Source organism: Toxotes jaculatrix, chromosome 2, assembly GCF_017976425.1.
Source record: "Toxotes jaculatrix isolate fToxJac2 chromosome 2, fToxJac2.pri, whole genome shotgun sequence".
In the NCBI taxonomy this organism is placed as follows: Eukaryota; Metazoa; Chordata; class Actinopteri; family Toxotidae; genus Toxotes; species Toxotes jaculatrix.
This window is the reverse complement of record NC_054395.1, coordinates 5,434,161-5,451,092: the sequence shown is the minus strand read 5'-3', so window position 1 is coordinate 5,451,092 and position 16,932 is coordinate 5,434,161. Positions and strand designations below refer to the sequence as shown.

Here is a 16,932-nt window from a genome sequence, read left to right as displayed (position 1 = left end):
GATTTATTTAGCAGTGACTAATGACCTCCTGAATGTCTTGTGGCTTTGTGATATTTCCCATTTTTAAGATTTGACAAGGATGTTTAGATTCTGTATTAAACTACAATTACATAACATTATGGAAGACTCACGGTACAAAGGAAATGTGTCCTTCATTTTAGGGCAAAAATAGGCTGCAGTCTGTGGAGACAGTGGAAAACAGCGACACTCTACATATCAATTCAGTGTGATGCACCACTTTACTTGAGGGGTTACAAGTATATATAGTATAATAAGTATGCAATGAGGAAGTATTGATTAGATACTGTTTACGATTCACAGTTCACCTGGAATGATTCATGCAGAAAGTGGTTGGTAAGGCTGATTCACATCTCTGAGCCAGCATCTTTCACTCTGTTCTTGTGCAACTTATCATTCATCTACTGCATGTCTCTGATTTCTTCTTCTGTTTCCCACTGGTAATGACTGACTCCACTGGTTTCATCAGACCTGAGAAGCAAGCACAAGATCTCAGAATGAAAAAAAAAAAGCAAAAACATGGATGTTTGATCTGATTTCATTCAGAATATGATAAAAGTAAAGATAAAGAGCTTTCCCAGTATAGATTAAATGTTGATGGTCAAGAGTTCGACAGGTGATAAGGAGAGAGGAAAAGGATTGCACATAATGAAAGTATGTGATAAAATTCAGGAGAACTGATAAGGGAGAGTTTGATTTTCTCATAGCAACGTTCAGGAATAAAGACGGTGCCATGTCAGATGAAGAAGTGGTTCTCTTTTAATGGTTCTAAGGAGAACTGGCTACTGAGTTGTAAAGCAGAGGATAAACCCAGTTGGTTCCAGGTGGGCTGTCACTCTGATCTGGTTGTTGGGTCCATTTGACCCATCTACAAAAATAATCACCTTTTAACTGTAAACATTAACATGTAAACATCATCATTCCTGGCAAAAAGCCAGTAACAATTATGTTTCAAGAAAGTATTCACTGGATGCCTATACCAGGAGAAATACTGTATGTAAGTACAAGTGAGGAAGAGGAGGAAGATGTTCGAAGCTGAGAGTGTAAGACCATTGTGTGGAAAGATTAATTTATAAATTACTGTGTACCTTTCTAATAATTACAAGGCACAGTACTGTTGTTAATGAGTAACGAGAGAGAAAAAAGTACTTTGGGAAATTGTATGTAATATGTTTTAAAATATGGAACATTTCTCCCTCTTTTTGTTATTATTATTTTTTTCATAGTTTACATGGTTTTAATTATTTTTTTTTATATTATTATTTTTATAACTGTTGTTGCTGAGTAACAAAACATTAGGATTCTCCTGGGAATAAAGATGTGCCTTTAAAGCTGAATCTGTAAAGTAGTTCAATGTTTTATAGGTTATGTTGATGTTTTAAATACTGGACTGTAAAATAAAGTTTTCTCTTGATCACCCCTCTTTTCTTTGTAATGATGGTGTAGTTATTGTAGTTGTTAAAGTAACAGTAACTACTTCTTTGGTACTCTGTATGCACAAAATGCTCACACTGTAAGTTACCAAGTTTCTAAATATAGTGTTTTGGGATCAAAACATTAGGCTAATACTGTGAAAAGGTAAGCTTTTATGGCTGTAGCTAATGGTTAAACATGTGTTTTTAAAATCAAAATACAACAGTAATGTAATGTAATGTAGTTTTGGGATCCAATATAAGATAAATTTGATGATCAGAAATGATGTGATCTGAATCTGATGTTTCAGTCCTGTTTTAATGTGCAAAGAGGGACATAAAAGGGCAACGAAAACAGCAGAGAGAGAGAGAGAGAGAGAGAGAGAGAGAGAGAGAGAGAGAGAGAGAGAGAGAGAGTCTCAGAGAAAGTAGTTAAAAATCAGGGAGTCGGGGCCGAGCTGACAGCCTCATAACAAAGCCTCTGTCTGTCAGCCAGTTAAAGATCTGAAGTAGTAAACTGTTTAACTGGAAGTGATGGAGGAGACTAAAATGGTCCTTGTGCACTCACTTTCTGCCCCTTCACACACACACACACACACACACACACACACACACACACACACACACACACACACACACACACACACACACACACACACACACACACAAATATACGTGGTGATACCACCAAACTGTGCATGTGCATAAACACCATGCTACTGCCAACAGACCCGAGGCCTGAGCTCTTAGATTAGACCTATAAACAGCACATGAAATCCCACTTGCAGGTAATTAAACAAATCTGTGTCTTGACTTGCGATTCCTCGCTCTCTCATCACCCCCATCAGGCTCAAACTCAAAGGCCTCCACTCATGCACATATAAAAATGGCTCCCATAAGACAAAGGGGAGTAAATACGGAAAAACCCTTACTCATTAAATGGAACGGGGTCCATATTTAGACATGTGAAATATGGAGTAACTTTTATGAACAGCGGAGGCAGACAAATCAGTTACGCAGAAAAAGGACGGAGGGCTGAGGGATGGCCACAAAGTACATGTGACCAAAATGACGTGATGGTAATTCCTAACTGTTAGAGATCAGTACCACTTTCTAATGAGGCCTTCTTTATACATGCTTTATAAACTGAAACCAATGGCTTTATTAATGATTTCTCAATCTTCTGGTAATTCTTCACGGACACATTATAAGTAATAATAACTGTCGAGTTGCCAGGTTGAGAAAAATCTCTTTGACCAGCATCTGTAAATTATTTAAAAATCTTCTATCAAGCCATGAGTTACATCTTAAAACATAAACACCTAAAAACCTGAACACCTTGTGAGAAGTTTGCCATCACTAGCTTGCTTTGGAGGATTGTGTTGCTTATGTGGTGGCAGGTAAAGAGGCATGTGGCTCAGGGACCAAACCGTTGAGGCTTCTTGGGGCTGTGGATCCCACTCGTTGAAGTTTTTGAGAGGCTGCCCCCTTGGTGACCCTGTGGACATCCGTGCAGGCATGCACTCAGCTTTATATTGAAATAGTCTCGTTTCTTTGATGAGGCAGGTGAACACACATGATTCATAACAATTGAATTAAACACACCATGCAAAGATGGTCCAAACAATACAAAAAAGAATTGTGCAAGGATGAAGTGAACAGTAAAACCTCTGACAAGACACCAAACACAGCCAGACCCCTGCAGAACAAGAGCTCACTGTCATTACAGCTCAAACCACCACTTAAAACCTCCTGCACCTGCACATACACTCCTTCAACACACTTAATTTGTGGTATCAACTCTCACCACGACTACAGTAAGCTATACTGTGAGGATCTTAAGTCATGAAACAGAGTCAGGGCCGAGCAGAGTAATCACACTGAGTCACCCAGCAGCAGACTCTGATGTCTGCCGCAGCCTGAGTCACACACACTCAGGACGTCAGAGTCTCAGGAATAATGAGATGTTTGCAAGTGTACTGTGTGTGTTCTTGGGTAGTATATGACTACAATACGTGTGTGTGTGTGGTTTAGTGTCCTGCATATATATGTGTGTGCTGTGTGTCATTAATATATCTTGCAGGGGTTTTCTTCTGGGAAAGCCCTTTGAATGTACTTGCGCATGTGTGTTTGTACTTGTATCTTTGTGAGGACCAGTCTGAGTTACAGAGTTATAGTGAGGACATTTTGGTCTGTCCTCACTTCCTGACACACCTTCAAATGGCTGTTTGAGGGTTAAGACTTGGTTTTAGGGTTCGGGTTGGAACCAGGTTTAAGTTAGGGTTAGGGTGAGGGTTGGGGTTAGACATTTACTTGTGATGGTTCAAGTTAAGGAATGCATTATGTCAACAAGTGTCCTCACAGGGACAGAGGTACACATTTGTGTGTGTAATCTGGTGAAAAGTGTGTGTCTGTTATTTTCTGTGTATTCCCACACAGTACAGGCTGAGAGGTAAATAGGCAAAATGTGATATGTCTGTTACTTTAACCTGCCAAGAGATGAAATCATTGATATGATTCAGCCAAGCATATGTGTAAGTGTGTTGAATAGGTATCTGTGTGTGTGTGTGTGTGTGTGTGTGTGTGTGTGTGTGTGTGTGTGTGTGTGTGTGTGTGTGTGTGTGTGTGTGTGTGTGTGTGTGTATGCCAGCACACACACACACACAAACAGTATGCATTGTCTAGCCTCTCCTTAATTTCTCCGATCTCTTGCTCTCTCTGTGCTCATTCATTCAGTCTCAGCCAAGCCCAGGTCAGATGTCAAAGTATAATGATTTAAAGAACATACAGTGGACATGTCCTAGAGAGAGAAGAGACATTTCTTTTCGTGTGATATAGTGGATATTTTGACCTCCTCAGGTATATAAACTTTTTTCCAAAATGAAATGATCCAAGGAGGAAAAACTGTTTTTTAGGCTGAACAGTTCACAACTCACGTCCACACAAAGACCATAACCTGTGATTAGGGGTCAAAAAATGACATTCTTTGTTTTTAAGGGGGTTTGGACTGTATTTGTATTGTGTTTGTAGAACTTTGGAGCAAAGCTTTTAAAAGCAGCCTGTGGTTTTGTTTCTATTGTGTGCAGCTGAACGAGGACGGACATACACGTGTCAAGAAGCACAGCACTGGGTCAGCAAAGGGAGGAAGGAAGAAGACTGCTGGCACGTAAACAAGTAAACAACTGATATAAACAAGGCAGGACTCAAAGGTGCCCTGTGGAGTAAACAAACAAAATATTGTTTAGTGTCGAATACATTCCCTTCTTCATGAAGATACAATTTTTCTGTCTGAAACATGCTCTGATCACATCCATATCTACTTGCTTGCCGTACTTACATTTACACTTAATATTTATTGGCATATTACTGCAACACACTGTTGATCAGAGGAATAACATGAAACCACAGTGAATCATGTTGCATGTGCAGGGACAAAAACATTGTGCCGTAGGCTTATGGTGGTTAAAAAGTCTGGTTTTGCAAATGTTCTGTAAGAGAGCAAATGTATTCTGCACATTTGTTTGGTCTGAAAGACACAAAGTTTTGGTGAGAAGCGCTGAATGTGAATATAACTTGTACACACCTTAAAGCTGTGGTGCCTCATATGCTCATACAGTCTGTGTATATACATTACATAATTCGAAAAATCATGATCTAAATTCAGTGACTCACTAAATGTTGATTTATCACATACTGACAGTGAATATACCATGTAGGGAAAATTCAGAAGGTTAAAAACCCAAAAAACCTTTAACCTGCACTGAGGGGGTTTAAGTCATCACAGTAGATACAGTAGTTTGAGGTTGGTTGTCAAAGTCAGTATAACTCTGGATTATGTAAAGCTTTTGGCGATGCCTGCGCAGTCCTAAGTGGCAGACTCCACCCATGTGCGACGTGAAGGTTAAACAAACACTTTGAATTAGGTCTAGTTTGGACAGGGAGGTGAGAACTGAAGACGGATGGTCTGTGTGGGACATTTTATCGACTTCTGGTAACTGTTCCAAAGTCCAGCTCTCTCTTTCTCTTTTCACTCCCTCTCTGGCCATATTAAGAAAATCACCCAGATTGGTGGAGAGCGGGGCTGACAAATCAAGACAGAGAGAAAAATCTGGATCTATTCCCAGATCCTCAGTTCCTGTTGGGTAATGACTACATGGATCTGAGGCAGGATGAGTCTGTGTGTCTCTGTGTGTGTCCATTTAATCAGCACATGCACACGTTTGTGAGTGAGTTACAGTAAAAGTAGAATAGCTGTTTACAAGGAGCCAGTCTATCAGTAACGGTTGTGTGTGTGTTGGTGTGTGTGTGTGTGCTCATTCCAAGTGGATATTGAAGTTAGACAGTGTTCAGCATCAAGACAACACATTCACAGTCTTTAAAAGGAGACCTGACCGAGCTTAATGAATCAGACTACAGGAATCTATCGCTAGTAGCTACTGGCCATTTTGGCAAGAGATACACACACACACACACACACACACACACACACACACACACACACACATACACACACGCACCCAACATCACAAACTCCTCCATCATCACTAAGATGTAGCCTGAAAAGTGATGTAAGTCCAGCTCTGAGGAAGGTGGTCTCTCTCTAGCTGAATCCCCTCTGAAGTTCTGTCCATCATGTGCTCTATAAAGCCTCTTAATCCCTTCTATCTGTCTGTTAATATAGGTTGGGGACATTTAACAACTTGGGAATGCACATACACGAGTACATTTAAACACTCCGACGCCCAACTCCATCTACAAACACAGCCTTTTAAGGTAAGCTCTCGCTTCCTCTCTCTCTGCCTCTCTTTCTCTGCCTGCCTGTCTTTGCCTCCTCTCACTAACTCTGTTCTTGTCTCTTTCAGCCTGCCTGTGCACTCCTCACCCCCCATCTCCAAACCTCCACCACCACCACCACCACCACCACCACCGCCACCCCATCACTGTATTTCTTCCCTTCTTGTATTTTCTATTTCTCTGGCTCTTTCCCCAAGAAAGCACTGCTGGATTCCCTCATGACCAGCTCGCCTCTCTTGGGTCTTCTACTCTCCTGAACTCATCTAAACACAGGAGGCTTGAGAACAGCAGCGAACAGGCCAAACAGCCTGAGTGAGGAAAAGAGCAAAGCAAACAAACAGAGGCTTGCAGCGAAGCAGAGAGATGGACTCTGGATATCAGTGTTTTTTGTCCTGAGTTGGGGTGCAAAATGGTGCTGTGGGCTGCTTTCTGCAGAGTGGCCGCATGACAAAGATGAAGAAGCCCTAACTGTTTGTAGTTTGGTGGCTTCTGAATTTGTGTGTGTGGTATAGAGATGGAGAGATGGGCTCCAGTAGTTTTGTCCATATAAGGGGGGAGGAATGTGGAGAGAGTTAGCAGCTATGAATGACTGATCGCCCTCTCACACTCCCTCCCCCATTCTGCCTCCTCTTTCCTCTCTTGTGTTAAATGGTCCAGATTTCTATTATTACTTTCATGTGCGAACATCAAAATGGCAAATGTCTGCTAAGTGTGCATATACACAAACACACACAAACACACACACACACACCTATACACAAGATCATACTTGAATAAACACATGTGCACCTCCAGGTAAGACAGTGTAGTGTTGCAGAGGCTGTCTGATCCCAGTGACATCATCATGACCCTGCTGGCTCACTGACGTGTCAGTTATGTGTGTGTGACTGTGTGTGTGTGACTGTGTAGGTGTGACTGTGTGTGTGTGACTGTGTAGGTGTGTGTGTGTGTAAAAATCCTCTTGCTCATCCAGATCCAGGTGACATTGTGTGAATTATATGTATTGCATCACCACTTCAGAAAAACACAGATACTGCACACACACTCATGAGTGAATCACACCTGTGCAACTCTGCTGTGTGTGTGTGTGTGTGTGTGTGTTTCTGGAATCCTTTTGTCTCTCTGTCAATCATCCCCTCTGGCTCGCAGTGTGAACACATGATGAAATATAAGGTTACAGTCGTCCTCTTCACCTGCATCTGGACTGGATTCACTGGAAACAGATGTTAAAGGAAACAAATAGTGATGTCACCCTAGATGAATGGCGACTGAAAGTATTTGAAATGATGCATTCCTTGTGTGCGACTGTGTATTACTGCAACATGCATAGATAAGAATGTGTCTGTGGGGGGTGGGGGATGAAATCAGATACCATTAACAAGAAGTTTGAGAAAAGGAAGGCTGAGAGGAAAGGGAGGGAGGCTTAAAAAATGTTTTTGCTGTTTTCTGGTTGACCCTTGTGATCCGTCTCTTTGGCTCGACACCTCACCCCTATCTGTCCTCATCTAATCATCTCCCCTGCTTGTTTTCCCCTCTGTTCGTTTTTCCCTCTGTTCCATCTCCCTCTCTCAGTCATCTTTATAGCTATGCTAGCAGCTTGGCTTTGTGGCTCTGTGAATATCAGTCAGTTTGTTGGCCCACCACTTTGTCTCTGAGTAAAGTTTCTTAATGGGTGAATGGATTGCCATAAAATGATATTCGTGGTCCCCAAGACTGAGTTGCACCAGCTGTTTGTATTTACTGGGGGTAAATATTAAGAATGAATCTCTAAGTGTGACCTTGTTTGTGTTGTGCAAACTGTTTTAATTTAGTAATGTGTAAATCTCCACTTAGAGGCTAAGATGAACTCAGGAGGAGCCATGCTCCCCCTATGAACTGTATCCATGAACATTTTTCTGTTTGTCCAATACTTACGACCAAACATCTGCAAAACTAATTACATTCCCATCAGCCTCAGCTGTACTTTGTGTTGAGAGCTAGTAAATGTTAGCATGCTCATACACTACACTAAGATGGTGAAAATAGCAAATATTAAACCTGCCTAAAATCAGCATGTGGGGAACTGTTGTTTAAAAAAATCAGGAACAGAGTTCATAGAAAGGCACTGAAAATGATGGGATGCTGTGCAGCTAAGACTGGGGGGGTCTGGTGGAGCGGTGGAGCAATGATAGAGTAATTGGGCTAGAAGAGTAAATGGACAGCAGAGAATGCAGAGGAGAGACACAAACAGAGAATGGGCACGAAGTAATCTTTATAGAATTACACTGTTACTGAAAATGTTTAGCTTATTAGATTAACAATTAGTGCTGTGGTTGGTGTGTTTCCTGTGAGGCCCTATATAATCACACACACACACACACACACACACACACACACACACACACACACACACACACACACACACACACACACACACACACACACACACAGATACACACACACACACACACACACACATCCAGGAAGGCTGCTCCCACATGAACTGCATGACATCATATGATCTCATTACTGAAGCAGTTGAGCCTGACACAAAGACCTGTAGAGACACGACCTGCAGAGAGACAGACAGACAGACATACAGACAGACAGTGAGGCAGAGACATCAAAGTACTGCAGTGTTGCTTGATTCAATAAACAATACAATTATATAAAATATACATTTTTTTAACATTGTATGTGATTTAGTGTCTTTCCCGTTGTTTTGCTCCCTGGAATCTATTTAACTTGTATTTGTGCTATTCACATGTCTTCTTTAAACATGAATGTATTCGTCATGCCAATAAAACAAACTGAAACTGGGAGTGGGGGGTAGACACGTCTCTTAGATTTCAGGAAAACATGGTTGGGTATTAAGACAAGCTTCCTATCTATAGTTTACTTTGAACACTAAAGTTATGAGAAAGCACACTAAGGTAACTTTTCCTAGAAGTCTTTTTCTGCTCATTTCATGTTTACTGTTACACTGAACCTGGTGAGCCTGCATGATGATGACTAATGTGTGAGGCCACTATAATGAAATGATGTGAAGGAATCTCAATGGATAAGAGTGGAAAAAAAACCCCCAACAAATGATAGATGGTAAGGAGGAATGAGTCAGACTTTGTTTATGTTTTCCCAGGCCACCGTCTCCATGGCAATGCTTCATTTTCACTTCTCAGTCAACAATATAGGCACTAAATGCCCACTCAGCAAAAATTTCCTTGTGTTGCACAATCTGACGTATGCAGCAGCTCCGACGGAGAGAGCTGTGTGCCATCCTTCATCCTTCAGATACAGTCTTTTGACTTGTTAATCACAAGTCTGTGCTTCTCCTGCTTTACATTATAGAACATATCACTTTTTCATTACTATGAAGTGCATTCGAAATGCGTTACATCATCCAGATCAGAGAGGCACACATACAGCATCCTAATGCTCACACTTGTACGCACATGCATACACTCCTTGTGCCTCTCATTCAGAGCTATGAGATTGAGATCAGTTTTTGGCAAAAGTCACTCAAACATGATGAAACAGTTCATTCGTTGGGGACTATTTTCCGCAGCAGATTAATCCACATTTGGTGCTCCAGTGAACATTTGGGGCAGCAGGAACGTCTGTGAAGGACCGGGTCAAAACAGTCCACTCTGTGTGTTCATGGTAATGAAGGAACATGTCACCCAGTACCAGTCTCTCTTATGGAGCTCTGTGGCACAGAGGAATAAGATATATCAGGGTATGGATACACACACAATACTTGTTAGTACCATCAACTCATTTTTGGTTTGGTTCTTTATTTTTTGGTTTTGTTGACACTAAGAAAGTACTGAATTCACTAAATGTATCCTTCAGTTCACAAAAATAAGGATTCAAGACTTCACTTATCTGATACAGAACTCCCCATAGACTCAACTCCTGACTTGAAACTTGAAAGCAAAAACATTCAAGTCTCAAGGTTTTGAGCATTGTATTCCCCAGCCTCTAACCCTAACCTTAACCATGACAACTAAATGTCTAACCCTGACCCTAACCCTAAACTAAACCTGATTGTAACCTGAACCCTAAAACCAAGTTTTAACCCTTAAACAGCCATTTACACTTGTTGGTAAAAAAAAAAAAAAAAAAAAAAAAAACACACACACACACACACACACACACACACACACACACACACACACACACACACACACACACACACACACACACATAGGTGTGTTGTATGGTAACTAGGAAGCTGGACGTTGCTGTTTAGAGCAGAGAAATGTAAACAGGGACTAAACCTGGTCAGAGCCTGTTGCATAATTCCATACACAGAATACTTTGATGTAGGTGATGACACAATGAGGTTTTCCTCTGAATAAATAAATATAAATAAATAAATATGTATATATGTGTGTATATGACACACACACACACACACACACACACACACACACACACACATATATATATATATATATATATATATATATATATATATATATATATATATATATTTACAACAGTTGTAAATTGATTTATTAAATATCTCAAAAACCAACAGCTTACTTGACACTATCTGAAATGTGTGACTATAGTATTTTATAACCCCACCCATCTGTCCATGCAGGTTCACTCTGAACTCTATATTTCCACTGTCTAAAGTCATTGTGCTCTCATCTTATTCTCTGTCTCCTGCTATTCACACCTCAGAATGAGAAAAGAAAGTGCTACAGCTCCTGTAGTTTTGAAACGACCTCAGTGCTCACATGTGAACTTGATAATACTTGACTGTACTGTGTTCACACTCAGGAGCTGCCTGAACCTACCCACACAGACAGCACTTCCGTTTTTAAAGTAACAGGGTGTTGGCTACCACACCCTCGTACATCAGTCACACTGGTCAGTGTGTGTGTGTGTGTGTGTGTGTGTGTGTGTGTGTGTGTGTGTGTGTGTGTGTGTGTGTGTGTGTGTGTGTGTGTGTGTGTGTGTGTGTGTGTGTGTGAGGGTGTGGTTGGCAGTATGAGCAATTCAATGTTAATAATTTATTTCTGTAGAGAGGTTGCCAAGAGAGCAGCATGCAACAGTGTAAACCCCACAGGGTCATTGATTTGATCATCAGCATCATTGTCAAAATCAAGTGTGTTCTGCTCAATCCTCCACATGTATTATACACATCTAGTGTTGCTACATGTTCATCTGCACCCTCATCAGGCATTTAGTTGATGGTTTTATCCAGGGAGACTACAATGAATCATTGAGCATACTGGCCTACAGGCTTTTTACAGGATGATTTTACTTTTGGACAGAACCAGGTTTGTTGGCTGGTGTTTCCAGTAGTTATGTTAACCTAAGCTAAAGGCTTATGGCTCTAGCTTTCTATTTAGCATACAGATACTGAGTAGTATCAGTCTTCTTATCTAACCTTTGGTAAGAAATAAGTATTTCCCAAAGTGTTAAACTCTTTTTTAAATCACTGCCTGTGCTGTTCCCACATGTTAATAAAACAAGCAAACCCCTTTAATTTTGCAGCCTGGATGTAAATGGAAAATTTTGACCTGCTTTTAAGACTTGTGTGACAAAGTTGTAGGCTATTTCTGTTGTAATGTGTGTGTTAGTGTGTGTGTGTACGCGCACACGCATCTGTCGTTGGTCACCAGAAACAGGCACATACTGTAGGACCATTTTTGGTCCTTGCTCTCTTTCCATCGTCACACCGTCATTCTTGCCCTTCAGCGAGGTTTAGCTCAGACACAGGAAAAGTCTGGAGGAGATTCAGACAAAACAGAAGGACGAGACAAGATAGAGAGGCAGCTCTGTGCTGATAGCTGACCTTCACATGAGGCTGTACAGGGATCCCTGTCAGAGTTCAGTGACTTTCCTGACTGAGATATCCGCTTTGTGTTTGACTCACTCAGCAAGGAGCGGCAGTGTATTGCCACTTCCTAATCCAGGCTGGGCCGAACAGACTGGGTTTGTAAAAGGACACAATTTCCTCATTTGTAGACTCCACAATTTTATTCATGTGGGTCCATCTCCAGGTCTAAACCTGATGTTGGCCGTGACAATTTGAGGTTTGAAGGCTTAAACAGCGGCTTTTTACTCAAATTACATTCAAAGAGGTGTGAGGACACCAAGCATGACGTCTGGACTGAATAACCTTAACACTTCCCTCAGGAGCCTTATGATGTTTAACAATCCTTGTTATGTTGAGTGATGTTGGAGCAGCTCTCAGACTGAGCAGAGTCAGAACAAGGTTAAGATTCCTCACATTCCCCAGCTAGAGAACAACATTTGTTCTGCATTAACAAGAGTTTAGATATGAGCTCATTGTTCCTTTTTAAGAATTAACAAAGTAGGGCACACAAGATCAAGAATTTTACACATTTATGGTACAACAGTGTCCCCTGGAGGACATTTTATAGAATGCCTTAGGATCTCAAATGATTTCTACCAACATAATGTGGATGATGGACAATTAATGTAGGCTTTTTTTCACAGTAGACATTTTGACATGTTGCAGGAAAAGCACAAATTCACAGGTGCAACATTAAGAGCAGCAGTATTCAGTTCATGCCAACAGATTCCAGGGTGTTGTGCCTGTTGCTTTATATGAATGGTTTAGTACAACATGGCAGAGGTGGAAGGCATATTCAGATTATTTTCTCGTAGCGATACCAACGTATAAAAACACTTCAGGTTCAGGGTCCTGATGCTCATCTCACTATGGTAGGACTAGGACACTTGAATAGAATAGAACAGTTGTTAATGTTAGTAACACCTGTGTTGTTCCTACTGTGACCAGCCCAAAGGTCTGCTGTGAAAAAGACTGTCACACTATAAAATACTTAGTTACTAGTAAAAGTCTTGGATTTACAATTTTACTGGAGTAAAATGAATATTAAATACAGAAGTACTGTCATCAAAATATTCTTTTTTAAATCAATGCCTATGAGTGATATTTTATTAATGGATTAATATTATTGATGCATTGACATTGAAGTAATATTTCCATGTGGAGGTTGCTCAGAGTAAATCTAATTTTAATACTTCATGCTGTTGGTTTACTGTAGTTTAATCTACTGGAACTGACTTTGACATGTCCCTGGAACATGTAAGTGTTATTAGGACTAAACTGGTTAAATACAGGAATATTGTTGTAGCCGTGTATACACGGAATCAAACAGCAGGCCTACATTTTACAGTGTAAAGCTAAAGAGAGTGCGGCAGGTTCAGGGTTAAAGTGGCAGTAACTGTACGGTCTGTGGCTGTCAGGTCGACGTCACTCTGAAGTCTCCGACCTTCGAATAAAACTACACTTCCCAGCATTCCCGTGAACCACGTTAACAGCAATCAAATGAATTTTTATAACAATATGTTTAAATAGATTTTCTATATTGACGCACTTATATTAAAACAAATACACGCTGAAACAAAAAGAATGCGTTAATAAACGTATAATATATTTTCCTCAGACACCCTCCTCCGCCATATGACGAAGCGGAAGTCGCCTCATCTTCCTTTCCTCCATTAGGTGAGTGCGTGGTGGGAGCGGGTTTTCTTCGGCTCTCCCTAAAATAGGCAGATTTAAAGTTCTTTATCTGAAATCTTAGCCCCAATTTAACTATATAACACATTTATATTTGTTAATTTACAGATCGCAACCATGGGCCGCCGACCAGCCCGCTGGTAAGTCCTCTATTACATCGTTCGAGAACAGGGCCACATTAGTCCAGGTCGGAGGAAAATGGCAGCGGCTCTCTCTCTCTCGCCATGTGCACAGCGCTGGCATGCCGGCAGGCCTGCTGACAGGCCGTCTGCTTACTGTCGCATTAAACTCAGGGCTCTTTCTGTTACCAGTGTTAACAGCAGTGAATGTCTGTCTTTATCGAGACTGTCATAATGTCACCTCACTGACACAAAGCGCTAGCGTGTTGAGCTAACTGTAGCTAGAATATTGCTACCGCTAGCACGCGATTCCCAGACCCACCTACCTTAGCTTTTCTCTTTAGATTATGTTACACCTGTGTTTTTTTGGTACGTTACTTTTATACTTTGTAAAGGTGCATGACAGTTACAGGCGATCGATCACTTGACATTATCAGTAAGCGTGATCTGTAACATTGGAGGGTCTCAAAATCCCTTCCAGGGTTTCTCTTGGTCCCAGAGATCCCTCTATGGCTGATGATACTCTCTTTTTTGTTTATCTTATTGTCAGCCAATCATACAAGAACAACAAAACCAAGGACTGATAAATCTTGTTCCACTGTGTCATAGATCTCCACTGATGTCCAGAAACTATTGAACATAGCAGTGAGCCAGGCTTTTGCACTCTGTGACATGTTCCTTCATCACCATTTTCACACACACACACACACACACACACACACACCATCCTACTGCCCCCAATACTCACCAGTACATTAATCCAAAGGGGCATTTATTCCCCAACAAATCTGTCTAGCTCTATGTCCACCTGTTTGTTTAAAACTACACAGTGTCCAGCTGCTGGGCTTTTTAAAAATGTAAATATATTGGAGACCTGTTTACATTTGTGTAGGAACAGGTGGGGTTTGGATCAGAAACAGGTCCTGGGCAGACTAACACATTGTTAGTTTTGGTCTTGACACTAGGAAATGATTCTTATCTTTCAGAGAATGTGACAGCAGAAGTGATGACTTGCATGTATAAATTGATCATTGTAACCCTGAATGTCTCCCACAGCTACCGCTACTGCAAGAACAAGCCCTACCCCAAGTCCCGCTTCTGCAGGGGCGTGCCTGGTAAGATCTTTCTACTCTTTACGCAGCTTCAGTGTTCAAAAAATAGTGTGGTCAGTGCTGCAATCAGTTTAGCTGGTAACACTTGTGCAAGTGTGCATTGATGTTTTGACTTCAGTTATTGACAATAATAGCAGTAATTTCCTGGTGATAATCCTGCAGCTTATTAAGCCGACCAGTTGTGCTACAGTGTGTTTCTGGTGTGCAAAGGCTGCAGACAGTGACTCTTTGGTTGTGTATGTTCTCAGCTGGGAGGTGCTGAGTGCTTTAAGGGACCACTGAGACAAAATAGTGTTGTTCATCCATTGAGTGATCATTGATAATCCACTGCCCATCTGTGTATGCAGGTGTGTTTCCTGAAGGAGTATTAATCAGAGGTTCATTTTCTCCTCTGTTGTCTCCTGTCATATGTAGATCCCAAGATCAGGATCTTCGACTTGGGCAGGAAGAAGGCTAAGGTAGATGAGTTCCCCCTGTGCGGCCACATGGTCTCTGATGAGTACGAGCAGCTGTCTTCAGAAGGTGAGTAGTCAAGGAGCCTTGACCAAACATGTAGATGTCCATGTGACCTGAAACCTGTTACTGGTCAGACTTTGTCCTAAATCCTAAAATTGGCCAGACTTAAGTCCATAAACGTGGCCCGCCTACTTCGGGTAGAAGTATTGTAGTTCAGCTTTGATCATCCACTGATGTTGGAATTGTCCCTTAAATGCTGTCTATTCAAGCTGAAGCTGAGGCACTAATGTCAGCTTTGATTCTCCCCTCCCCCTGTAGCTCTGGAGGCTGCCCGTATCTGTGCTAACAAGTACATGGTGAAGACCTGCGGTAAGGATGGTTTCCACATCCGTATGCGGCTGCATCCCTTCCACGTCATCCGTATCAACAAAATGTTATCCTGTGCTGGAGCTGATAGGTGAGAGTCTGTCACGCTGGATCTGTACACAGTCAATGTAAATCATCATCACCATGAACACACTGTAATGAGTTAGAATTTCTGTCTGTGGTTAAATAAGTTTCTCTCGACTCATTTGTCCAGAGCAATCTTTACAAACTGCTGCACTGGGCTGTTAAACTGCTGCAGTGTTTTGTATCCCTGAAGCTATTTGAGCCAAATCCAGGTGATTTGAATACCGTCTTATTCACTCTTTATTTAATAAGCTTGTGCACTTGTCTCTGTCTTCTGGTTCTCAGGCTCCAGACTGGAATGCGTGGTGCTTTTGGTAAACCCCAGGGCACCGTGGCCCGTGTGCACATTGGTCAGGTGATCATGTCTGTGCGTACCAAGGCCCAGAACAAGGAGCACGTGGTCGAGGCTCTGCGCAGAGCCAAGTTCAAGTTCCCTGGACGCCAGAAGGTAAAGGAGAACATCACCTGTCTCAACACTCAAACCCTGGGGTTATATCTTTATGTTTTAGTCAGTTGTGTTGAACAGCTGGAACATTTTGTCTCATCAAAGACACGCAGAGAGAGTGAAGCTAACCCTGACAGCTCTGCAGCTTATTAAGCCGACTGGTCCTGCTGCAGTGCGGTTCTGGTGTGCAAAGGCTGCAGACAGTGACTCTTTGGTTGTGTATGTCCTCAGCTGGGAGGTGCTGAGTGCTTTAAGGGACCACTGAGACAAAGTGCTTATCAAAGGCCTTTCACAGGCGTTTTACTAAGATCATTCAGCCATCTGCAGATATGTTTTGTGCCTGAATTGGCTTTTGACATTGCTCTCAACTTTCAGATCCATATCTCCAAGAAGTATGGCTTCACCAAGTTCAACGCCTGCGACTTTGATGACATGATGGCTGAGAAGCGTCTGATCCCAGACGGCTGTGGGGTGAAGTACATCCCCAGCAGAGGCCCTCTGTCCCGCTGGAAGGCCCTTCATGCTGTGTAGGCTATGTAACAGGCAACCAATAAAAGTGGGTTTGATTACAAAAGTGATGGCTTTGATTTTGACTTTTTCACAGTGTTCCTACATTTGG

General features: G+C 41.7%; 1 protein-coding gene and 2 non-coding genes across 3 annotated transcripts; all 3 read left to right on the top strand.

Moving 5' to 3' along the window:
• The first annotated feature begins 13,769 nt into the window (after positions 1-13,769).
• rpl10 (ribosomal protein L10) lies at positions 13,770-16,887 on the top strand. Its single transcript, XM_041055094.1, has 6 exons — positions 13,770-13,871; positions 14,907-14,965; positions 15,377-15,484; positions 15,737-15,875; positions 16,154-16,316; positions 16,689-16,887. The coding sequence occupies exons 1-6, from the start codon at positions 13,849-13,851 to the stop codon at positions 16,842-16,844; spliced, it is 648 nt and encodes a 215-aa protein (XP_040911028.1). The 5' UTR covers positions 13,770-13,848; the 3' UTR covers positions 16,845-16,887.
• On the top strand, positions 15,119-15,251 carry LOC121177323. Its single transcript, XR_005893220.1, has one exon. It is a non-coding gene; the product is annotated as a small nucleolar RNA SNORA70 (small nucleolar RNA).
• Positions 16,453-16,585, top strand: LOC121177320. The gene has a single exon (XR_005893219.1). It is a non-coding gene; the product is annotated as a small nucleolar RNA SNORA70 (small nucleolar RNA).
• Positions 16,888-16,932: the final 45 nt, after the last annotated feature.

Coding starts and splice junctions, on each gene's coding strand:
- rpl10 (XM_041055094.1), top strand. CDS start 13,849: ATGGGCCGCCGACCAGCCCGCTG. Junction 14,966..15,376: donor CTTCTGCAGGGGCGTGCCTG/GTAAGATCTTTC, acceptor TGTCATATGTAG/ATCCCAAGATCAGGATCTTC. Junction 16,317..16,688: donor AGTTCCCTGGACGCCAGAAG/GTAAAGGAGAAC, acceptor CTCAACTTTCAG/ATCCATATCTCCAAGAAGTA.